Source organism: Melozone crissalis, unplaced genomic scaffold (assembly GCF_028551555.1).
Source record: "Melozone crissalis strain CALT ecotype California unplaced genomic scaffold, PUWL_Pcris_2 ptg000061l_1, whole genome shotgun sequence".
NCBI classification, from domain to species: Eukaryota; Metazoa; Chordata; class Aves; order Passeriformes; family Passerellidae; genus Melozone; species Melozone crissalis.
Genome location: NW_026535839.1, coordinates 2,342,513 through 2,353,932, shown reverse-complemented (window position 1 = coordinate 2,353,932; position 11,420 = coordinate 2,342,513). Strand labels below are relative to the sequence as shown.

The 11,420-nt window shown below is 48.0% G+C and overlaps 2 protein-coding genes across 3 annotated transcripts in view; both read right to left on the bottom strand.

The window, feature by feature from the left end:
- Nucleotides 1–179: 179 nt before the first annotated feature.
- On the bottom strand, nucleotides 180–4,477 carry RPL26L1 (ribosomal protein L26 like 1). The gene is made up of 4 exons (XM_054287830.1): nucleotides 4,412–4,477; nucleotides 3,437–3,609; nucleotides 2,523–2,663; nucleotides 180–351 (listed from the first exon to the last, which is right to left on the bottom strand). The coding sequence occupies exons 2-4, from the start codon at nucleotides 3,602–3,604 to the stop codon at nucleotides 223–225; spliced, it is 438 nt and encodes a 145-aa protein (XP_054143805.1). The 5' UTR covers nucleotides 3,605–3,609; nucleotides 4,412–4,477; the 3' UTR covers nucleotides 180–222.
- A 2,900-nt stretch (nucleotides 4,478–7,377) lies between these two features.
- ERGIC1 (endoplasmic reticulum-golgi intermediate compartment 1) overlaps nucleotides 7,378–11,420 on the bottom strand; it is a 54,109-nt gene continuing 50,066 nt past the window's right edge. For both annotated transcript variants that reach the window (XM_054287828.1, XM_054287827.1), the window contains one exon: nucleotides 7,378–10,041. In XM_054287828.1, coding sequence (XP_054143803.1) covers nucleotides 9,934–10,041 — 108 coding nt within the window. In that variant the 3' untranslated portion in view covers nucleotides 7,378–9,933. The remainder of the gene's footprint in view (nucleotides 10,042–11,420) is intronic.

Genomic DNA, 11,420 nt, shown 5'->3' with positions numbered 1-11,420 from the left:
AGGATTGCACCGCTCTTTCAGGTTGGTTGAAGCATTTCTAACTGTTTTTCTTAACAGTGAAAAAAAGGTACCAAGAGCTTTTAAATTTAGTATATTTTTTACAAAGTCAAAAGACAAGTATGAATATTTAAATGCTGAGCAGGACATATTAATATTTTTGAAAGAAGACACACAACATATTAAATTTTAGCAGTTTTTTAATGGTGTCAATCAGGAAGGCAGCTATTCTTGCATCTTCTCGATTGTCTCCTCCTTGTACTTGCCCTTCTCCTTGCCAACCTGGCGGGACTTGGCTTTGCGCTCCAGGATCTTCTTGCGGTCCTTGTCCAGCTTTAGCCTGGTGATCACCACCTGCACAGGGAACAGCACTTCAGCCTCCCTGCCCAGCCCAAATCCACCTCAGCCCAGAGCTGATCCCACCAGCACAAAGGCAGCAGCCAAAGCTGGCCCTGGACACTTCCTTCTCCAGGCACCCTCTGCCTCATCACCCTCCCGGGGAAGAATTTATCCGACCATTCCTGCTCCTGCCTCCTCACATTGGCAAAAAGTTGTTGGTGTTACTGAAAGCACTACCTGGAAAACAGAACTAACAATCAAATCCTAAAAATGCCATATAGGCACACTTTCTCCTTAGTTCCTTGTGTAATTTAGGTCTCAATTGTAATTCCCACCTCTGTTCACACTACAAGTCAGTAACAAGACAGTCCTTTGCCTCATCACCCTCCCGGGGAAGAATTTATCCAACCATTCCTGCTCCTGCCTCCTCAAACTGGCAAAGAAATTGCTGGTGCTACTGAAAGCACTACCTGGAAAATCGAACTACAATCAAATCCTAGAAATGCCATACAGGCACATTTTCTCCTTAATTCCTTGTGTAATTTAGGTCTCAATTGTAATTCCCACCTCTTTGCCCAGGAGAGGTTCAAATTGTTCACACTGCAAGTCTGTAACAAAACATTCCTCTGCTCTCTGCATTAATAACCAGAATCTTTATGCAAAGCTTTATTGAGGTCTAGTTCCCAATTAATGAAAATTTTCCCAGAGGAAAGCAGCAGCAGAAAATTCTGTTTCTCTCACTGCTATTCAGCACTGGCTCCACCACAATGTCACCTTGTCACTCAGATGTTGTTGCCGCACACAAGTCGTGATGTTTTGGAATAATTCTGCCCTCCCTCTGCTGAACACACCAACCATTTACAGAAAACCTGTTACAACTGGATTTTTTCCACCAACACTTCCATCTTTGTGCCCACGTGGCAAGGCTGAAGCAGACTGAATTCATCTGCCTCAAACCAGGTTTTGGCAAGTTCTTGTGTTTAGTTTGAAATGTTTCCTGTTATGATCTAAACAAGTTTTGCCTGGTTTTCACCAGCTCTAAATACCTCAGGTCAAACCCAGGTTCAGAATTATTCAGTTCACAGTTGTCTGCAAGAACAATCACAATTCTGAGCATCTGTTTAAGCCTCTCCAATATGGTCTGAACTCACATCTCTCCTCATGACACCCTAACACTTCCTTGAGGCAACATCTCCATTTGTTGTTCACAGAACCCCACAATGGTTTCGGCTGGAAGGGAGCCTGAAGATCATCCAGTGCCACCCCTGCCATGGCAGGGACACCTTCCACTGTCCCAGTGCTCCAAGCCCCAATGTCCAACCTGGCCTTGGGCACTGCCAGGGATCCTGGGGCAGCCACAGCTGCTCTGGGCACCTGTGCCAGGGCCTGCCACCCTCACAGGGAAGGATTTTTTCCTGCTGCCCATGGGATCAGCCCAGGGCATGGGGGGCTCTGGGGGCCAGGGCAGCTCCAGCTCTTGGCCGCAGCACCCCCAGATCCTCCTCCAGGGCTGCTCCAGCCGTGCATCCCCAGCCTGTGTTTATATCCCAGCCTGCACCGATATTGACCATTGTGCAAGAGGCAGAAGCAAAACAAAGTGATTATTTTTATACTAACAAACATTCTGCATCCACACACTTTGTAACAACTAGGCCCAGATTAATATATTCCTACTAGAAAACTTTTCTGTAAATTCTGGAACAAAGACTGAGATTTTTATTCTTATTTTAGTGCTAAGAGTGGGATGTGCAGCATGTTAAACTTATTCTAACTATTTTAACAGATTTAATTAAAAATATTAAATTTAAAATATTCATACCATAAACCTTATTAAATCACACTGCACAGCAAGGAGAGTTGTTTGCACATGAGAATTAGCAGTAAAACTAACATTTAATTTTTTTTAGCTGTAGTTTTCCGCTGAATCAGAGTGGGGTGAAAGCAAAGCTAAACAACAAAATCAAAACTAAACAATGACTCAGCTTCCACACACAGGCTGGAGATGCACAGATGGAGCAGCTTCCAGGTGCATCCCCCTACTTGGTACCAAGTCCCAGCCAGCCCAGAGCAGCCCTGGTGCCCGTACCTTGCTAGGGTGGATGCCCATGTGCACGGTGGTGCCGTTGGAATCCCCCCACTTGGCACCAGGTCCCAGCCACCCCAGAGCAGCCCCAGGTGCCCCTTACCTTGCTGGGGTGGATGCCCACGTGCACGGTGGTGCCGTTGGCCTTCTCGCGCTGCACGCGCTCGATGTAGATCACGTATTTCTTCCTGTACACCTGCACCACCTTCCCGATCTGCTGGCCCTTGTAGTGTCCCCTCACCACCTGCACACAGCACACACACAGCTCCAGGAGCAGCCCCGGACAGCCAGCCCACCCCACAAAGCAGCTGAGCTGCACAGGAGTCAAGCCACAAACTCATGAGTGACCCGACAATTTCAGCATTACCAACACAGAACATGCAATGGATCAGGATTGTGCTTCTCCCCCATTTTCTGTGCAGTAAACCCAAATGGGAGAGCTCTGTTGTCACACATATATTTTATGAAAAATCCTTTTGTTAGGATCTTTTCTCCTGAGAAGCTAACAGAAGCAAAATGTAAACAATGATTATCTGCTGCTGTGGAATGCAACAGGTGCATCTGTGATTGGTCTCATGTGTATGTTTCTAATTAATGGCCAATCACAGTCCACCTGTCTCGGACTCTCTGGTCAGTCACAATATTTTATTATCATTCCATTCCTTTCCTTGCTAGCCTTCTGATGAAATCCTTTCTTCTATTCTTTACTGTAGTTTTAATATATCATTTTCTTTTAATATACCATAAAGTAATAAATGAACCTTCTGAAACGTGGAGTCAAGATTCTCATCTCTTTCCTCGTCCTGGGAAACACCATGGCCCAGCCTGAGGCCGTTCCCTCTCATCCTGGATGCCCACCTGGCTGTCCCCTCCTGTCAGGAGCTGTGCAGAGCCAGAAGAGCCCCCTGAGCCTCCTTTTCTCCAGGCTGAGCCCCTTCCCAGCTCCCTCAGGAATTCTCCAGCCCCTTCCCAGCTCTGAAACCCCCCGGAAGCAGCTCAGTTGTGGCAGGGCCGTACCTGGACCTCGTCGTCCTTGCGGATGGGCATGGAGCGCACGTTGTACTTCTGCCGCAGCTCCTTGGACAGGGGCGAGGACATGATTTTCCTGCGGATGTGGGAGGGGGCATTGAAGTGCCGTTTGCGGTTCTTGCTGCGGTCCGAGGTCACAAAGGGGTTGAACTTCATTTTGGCTGCACGAAAAAAACCCCAAAAACCCCAGCAGTTAGAGAGATGCTCACAGTATACACACTACACTTCATCATGCACACCCACAGAGGCTGCCACGGCATAAAAAAGCAATTTCAACTGTTTTTAATCCCACTACTGATCAACAAACCCTGATATCTCGAATTTCAAGTAAATTGAAGTCTCTGTCCTGGGTGACAGTGAGCCTGTGATGGACACACGTGCACATCAGACCGTTCTTCCAAAGCTCCCTGTTCCAGGCCAGCTGGATGCTGCCCTGCAGTCACACCCCTCATCTTTTATAGATTGATATAGATTTACACCAATCTATAAATGTGTGTATTTTGGGCTCGCACTGCTCCAGCACCCCCAGTAACGCTCCTCAGCACAGCGTGCAGGTAACATATCTGCAAACCCAAGATAATTCCGGCCTTTCCTAAACTTTAACAACTGCGCTACAGGATTGCCTGTCCGGGCACCACTGATCCGGACAGCAAAGGATAAATTAAATCGAGGATAAATTAGATTAAAGGCTGGTTTTGCTCAACTCTCCAATTTCTGAGTGTACACGTTAGCACTTCCCATGCGGGCTGGGCTGTGTTAAGTCAGTAATGCACCAGGGAAGCGCAGCCGGAGGAGGCCGAGCTCCCCCCGGAGCCCGAGCTCTCCCCGTCCCGCGGCCCCGGACGGGCTCCCGGCCACCCGAGCCCCTTCCCGCTCCCCGCCGCTTCCCCGCGGAGGCCCCGCCGGCCGGAGATGGCGGCGGATGGCCCCGATGGCCGCGGATTGCGGCTCCCGGTGCCTCACCCGCTGCCGCCGCCGCGCCGCCCGCCCGGAAGAGGAGCCAGAGGCGCTTCCGCTGCCGCTTCCGCCTGCGCCGCCGCGGGGACAGAGCCGCGCCCCCTGGCGGCCGGAGGGCAGCGCTGCAGCGGGGACAGAGCGGGATTGACTCGGGATAGAGCCGGGATAGACACGGGATAAACACGGGACAGACTCGGGATAGAGCGGGGATAGACTCGGGATAGAGCGAGGATCGACTCGAGATAGAGCGGGGATAGACCCGGGATAGGTCCGGGATAGAGCCGGGATAGACTCGGGATGGAGCGGGGACAGACTCGGGATAGACTCGGGATAGAGCGGGGATAGACACAGGATAGACACGGGATAGAGCTGGGATAGAGCCGGGATAGACTCGGGATAGAGCGGGGATAGACACAGGATAGACACGGGATAGAGCTGGGATAGAGCCGGGATAGACTCGGGATAGAGCGGGGATAGACACAGGATAGACACGGGATAGAGCTGGGATAGAGCCGGGATAGACTCGGGATAGAGCGAGAACAGACTCGGGATAGAGCGGGGATAGACCCGGGATAGACACAGGATAGACACGGGATAGTCTCGGGATAGAGCGAGGATTGACTCGGGATAGAGCGAGGACAGACTCGAGATAGAGCGGGGATAGACCCGGGATAGGTCCGGGATAGACTCGGGATGGAGCGGGGACAGACTCGGGATAGAGCTGGGATAGACACGGGATAGAGCTGGGATAGAGCCAGGACAGACTCGGGATAGAGCGAGGATAGACTCGGGATAGAGCGGGGATAGACCCGGGATAGGTCCGGGATAGACACGGGATAGTCTCGGGATAGAGCCGGGATAGACTCGGGATAGAGCCAGGATAGAGCGGGGATAGACCCAGGACAGAGCCGGGATAGACTCGGGACAGACCTGGGATAGACTCGGGATACAGCTGGGATAGACACGGGATAGGGCCAGGATAGAGCAGGGACAGAGCCAGGATAGACCCGGAGCACAAGACGGTGGCACACCAGTGACACTGATGCCATGTCCCTCAGCCCAAGGGACACCAGTGACACTGATGCCATGTCCCTGAGCCCAGGGGACACCAGTGACACTGATGCCATGTCCCTCAGCCCAAGGGACACCAGTGACACTGATGCCATGTCCCTCAGCCCCTGCTCCTGTGTCACTGTCACCTCCATCCCGGCTCACCCGCACAAACCATTCCCCTTTCAGGTACATGTGGCCCTAGTACATATTTCAGGACACAGATTAATTTATTCTCAATGAGAATTGGTAGAAATTACCAATTGATTGGCTTGGTTGGGTTTGGGCTGGGTTTTTTATAAAGATAGGCTGGAAAGGTTTGGGACCGAGTTGCAGCAGGCTGGGATTTGGACAAACACCTTCCCCAGAGCCTTTATTTGTCATTTACAGAGTGAGGGGCTTCCAGCAGCACCCATCACTTGTGGAAATGTGAGTTCCAGTCACTGGAACAGGATCTGTTCCTCCACAAAGATCTTCCCAGCATACAGGAAAAATTGGTTTCTCAAGATGGTGCAGATACCCTGAGCCCAAACTCACTGCGCTGTAACCCTTTACTGTTCCATCTTTAAACATTGCCTCATTTATTTCTAAATAGTTATGAAGCAAGACTAAGTGGACATTAAAGGAGGGGAGGGGACAAAAATTGGGTTATTTCACATACCAAACCCAGCAAGCCCCAAGCACAGTCCATTCTTCACCTTTCCTTAAAAAAAGGGAGGTTGGGACACTTGGTACTGTACAAAACCGAGCACTGAATGTCCAGACATGACTCAGGGCTGATTACAAAAGAGCCTCGTGCTAACTTTCACCACAGTGACCTGCTCCCAGTGATTTCATTGTGTGATAACGCTCAGCTCACTGAAATCATAATTAAAAACAAAAGAAAAAAAAGTTCCTTTGGATTGATTTTGCAACAGGAGCGCGACAAGAAGCCAATCAAAACACGTAAGAGTTTTATTTTTAATTATGGAACTAAAAAGGCTAATAGTTTATTAACATAAGGTTGCAAATTAAAAAGACAAATGCCAGAACTCCTTAACAGTCTCCACGGTAGAAATGTAAAAGACTTGTGCTTAAAGCATTGCTGTACCAGACACGCAGGGCTGCTCCTCCTCCCTGCCCCTCTCCCACATTCCAGGGACAAACCCCAGAGTGACACCCCCAATCTGCAAATTCACACAACTCCTGGAAAGCAGAGACATCACAGCCATTCCCAGCCCCAGCAGAGAAGGAACAATAAATGAGAAATATTCAGGAGCTGGTGGCACACGGGGCCACCTGCACTGCAGATCTCATTTCATACAGCGCACATAAATGCAAGGATTTGAGAGATCAGATCAAACATTCACAGACTCATCCCTCCTGGATTTCTGTACCCCATTTCCATTTTATTTTCTTTTTAAAATACTCTTCAGCAGTCCAGATAGTGCCTAGAATACACCTAATACCTTTCCCTAGTGCTGGAAGTTTTTAACTCCACCATTGCAAAGCATCCTATGACTCAAGTTCTCACCAAAGAGTGGAGTCTGGAGCTACAGGGAATAATTTAAAGTGGGAGTTTCAAATATTATCTACAGGGATGTCTTTTGTGGAAACCCAAATTCTTCTATGAAAACACTGACTAGGAAGGGCAAAATCAGAGCCCTACAACTGAGGGCTTCCTTCTGCTCTGACCTGAAATTCTTTTGTTTGTAAGGACGTTTAAAAGCACAACTAAGCTCATTTTCTCTTCAGAAAAATCAGAATAAAAGTGAGATTTCCTGGGTGCAGAGGCAGTAACTGCCTTGCTCTCATAGCTGGGGAGATGAGGAGCAGATTCTGCTGTAAACACACGGAGCAGTGCCACGGTGTGACCCTGCAGGACGAGCTCACCACAAACCCCAGCAGCCCCTGAAGGTGGCCTTGGCCTGGCAGCTCCCAAAGGCTGAGACCTGGTTAAGGAAACCCAGGTACAGATGTTCCTCCTGCCAGAACTTCAGGACAATCTGGTTTCCACATTTTGCAAAAAAAACAAAAAAAAAAAAATTTGATTTATTACCTTATTGCAGGGGATGTTTTGGCAGAGAGAGCAGGCACGCTGAAGTGTGTTACTTCCAATAAAAAAAAACCTCCAAAAACTCCAAACAAACCAATTTCACTGGTCTGGTTTAGAGAACTGGCCTGGACTGCACAGGAGGCAGTTTAATACAGACAGGGAATGGGGAGAAGGATGGGAATAATACACCAGGAGACACAAAGAATCTGCAACCACCTCTTGTTTGTGACAAAGAAATTGTACCAGAGGAGAAATTCCAGAAAATGAACTGTACTGCAAAGATCTCCCCTTGCCCAGCTCAGGAGAAGGATGCACTAATTAAATCTCAGTGTAAGGAAGATGCTAAAATATTAAAAATCTCATTGTTGTAATCCACTGTTCCCAAGCTGTCAGCAAAGACTGACCAAATCCAAAAGGAAAAATGAGGATATTTTAGCTGTGAGTTTCAGCTGGTCACAGTGGATTAGAGGAAATCCTTCAGCCAGCAGGAGAAGCAATTGCCATGGAAAATCCCTCATCCAGGGGGTCCCACTCACAGGCACAGGGACACACACACCCAGGTGAACACAAGCATCTCACTGAAAAAGTTCATTTTTGTAAATGGGGGGAAAATAAAAAGTAAAAAAAATCTACCCATACATGAACGGGTACAGGAAGTTCCACAATCCAGTTTGCACCTAAAGCAAGAGCAATCAGTCCAGAGAAGGACAGGGAAAAATTCCAAGATTCCAACGGTGTCTGAAGTGACTGCAGGGCATGGCATGGCAGGGGGAGAGGAGCTGGCTGCTGCTTTTTGGGGGGTGGGTAAAACTGGCAGCACCTTCCCTGCTCCCAAAGCAAGGAGACAATTTCAACAATCACGAATTCTTCTGAAATGCATCTGACTCTAACAATAACACTGAATATTCAACAATTCATATCATCACAGCATAAAGTCTGGATATTTTGCCTCCAGGAAAAGGCAATGGATATCATCCAAGAGAAACCCTGCACCCATCTTACAATTTACAGCACTGAGTTCAAGACTCTCATTTTATGATTATTATTGTTTAATCCATCCTGAAAGACTTAAAATTTGTGTATCCTCAGCTCAGACATTCACAAGGCATGCAGAGACTGTCACTACTCAAGGAACACTGATGAGGCTCTGGAAAATGCACTGGTGGGCATCTGCTCTCATTTTTGAGACCAAATGACAAGCAAGACACCCCCGGCAGGAGTTTTCCCCTCACAGCTCTGTGTTTTGGAGGCTCCAGAAGACAAGGCTTGAAGGAAAGGACAGGGAAGCTCAGGAATCTTTTGAAGGGATCAAACAGAACTCCCAGCAAGGGTCAGCCTGTGGGAATGCTGCCCTGGGTACCTGTGGGAGAGCATCAGGAAAGATGCCTGGCTGAGTTTTAAACGAAAAGGGAGGCAGCTTAAATCCTGCAAAGTCAGAATTCCTGTGTTTGACAGGTGTATTGAATACACACACACAGAGCAAGAGAGGAAGCTGTGCTCATCCACCCAGAGGGCTGCACCGTTTTTCTGAGCACAGAGAATATAAAACCTCTTTTCAAAAGAAAACAACAACAACAATAATAAAGCAGAAGTGCAGAATCCAGACTTTTGGGTTTGAAACAGAAGAAAGAAAAGCTAATGCTGCAAAGACAACTATTCCCTTTCAAAGCAAAGGCCACATAAAACTGTGTTGCTCAGTTTGGTTTTTACTTCATGCCACCTGTAAACACAAGACTGGATATTCAGTTAGTGGGAAGGAATGAAACCACTTTTACATCCAGAGTGAAAGAAATGCCCTCCACTGCTGGGATCACAGATCACCTAGGAAAAGGTAGCTGGGGAAGGCTTCCTGTTCTTTTTTCACTTGGTTAGGAAGGTTGTATCTGAACAACTGAGCTTTCAATAGAAGCACAAAACATTTCTTGGTGTTATTTCTGCCCTCTGTCTCTTAGGTTTGCTGTGGGGACTAACACTTTCCACTCCTCACCAACAGATACATCACCTTTTTGGCACCACGGGTGGAATTTCTTCCTCATGTGTAATTTTGCCCTATGCAAAAGTCGATTGTCTGATCATGCAAATCCAACAGAACTCCAAAAAGTGCCACAAGACAGTTCAGCTCTTTGCCATCTACTCCCTAGTTTGTACACTGCCATAGGAACGTGCCAGAGGACAGACTGCCATCCTCACTTGGATCTCGAATGGCATTTCAACCTCTCTCTCTGGGGGGAGGAAATCCACACCCTGATTCCACTGATTTTTCCCTCTCAGAGCTCTGAAATGCACGGAGATTTCTTTGATTTGTTGAAGATGTCTTCGCTGACCAGCCTGATTAGAGAAAAACATACTGATTCAATCAAATAGAAAATAAAGACAAAAACAGGTAGTGGTAGATTTGTCAATATTTGCTCCTGTCCTTGGAGTCGAGGGTAGAGTTTCACTGCTACTGCATTTTGCCCAGCTGGATCTTCTTCCAGGCCTCTGATGCTGTGAAAATGCAGGAGTCCAGGATCCCAGCTACAGTAAATGTTCCTCCAATGATGGCACATATCTGCAATTACAGACAGACAAACACTTTTGTCAACAACGAGGGGAACTTTCACACAGCTTGGGCTGCAGGAGGGGTCCTGCTGCTGGGCTCTTTGCTGGAAGCACAGCAAGGAGTGGGTGACAGCTCTGGGGATGGAATTCCGTGAGGATCATTCACAAAAACCATTCCCTGCAGTGGAATAAATGAGTGCTGAACTCCTCACAGCCTGACCATCACAAATCCCAGCTCCCACAGCACAGTGTTCCTGCAAGGGCTGAACTCCACCTAATTCAGATTTCTAGAAATTCTGTGTTGCTCACATCTTCCTATACTGTTTTCTGTCATAAACACCAGTCTTGTAGCCCTTTTCCCCATTTCACAAGATAATTTACAAACAGGCAGAAGGCTCTGAAATAGCACGTGAAGGGCAGTGAGTAACAGAGAAACCCAGCTGACAGTGACACCACAGCCCTGCCTAACACTTTCCATGACAAGGGCTGCTCACAGCAGCCAGCTTAACTCTTTGTGGGACAGAGTTTTCCACACAAGATGTGGATCTTGGGTCGAATTAAAACATGTAATTACTTCCAAGAACAGAATTAGGGAAAAAATTGATCTCTTGATTAGCTTCAACAGCTTACTTCACTTCTCAAGTGCTACAAAAACACAGAAATATTCTGTGTGTTCTGTCAAACCAGAGTCTTTGTGGAAATAGAATCACAGACATTTAGGCTGAAGGAGACCAACAATACAAAATATTTCCTTGCCACAATGGCTCACTGGTTTGGGATTGCTCTCTCCTTCAGCTCCTAGCTCATAGCAAATCCCCTTTTTCCCAGGCAGGCCCTTGTCAGGAGATAAGCTCCATTTCCTGCTCCCCTTCTCACAACCCTGTTGTTATTCTCAGAACCACCCCATCCTACACAACATAAAAACCAATTTTTTTTTTTTGCTCAGGCACTGGAACTGCCCAGGGAGGGTTGGATCCCCATCCCTGGAGGTGGCACTGAGTGCTGTGGGCTGGGGACAAGGTGGGGATTGGGCACAGCTGGGACTCGGTGGCCTTGCAATCTTTTCCAACCTAAATAATTCCATGATAAACATTATAAAAGTGCAACACAGCAGGCCCAGAAGGGAACTGGTGCCACACTACACACAGCCTGCCACGTCTCTGCTCCCACACAGCTCCCCATGGGCAAAGTCAGAGACAAAAACCAACGTAGGAGCAGCAGCAGCAGCGCTGAGGGGAAGGAACAAACAGCTCATCAAGGGTGAGCAAAGGCACTGAGAGCTCCAGCTCCTTACCATGTGCATTTATTACCCAGATTTGAACATTCAGTGAGCTCAGTAAGACAAGGAGCTGCAGAAATGGGGATTGTGCAGGACACTCAGCATTCCAG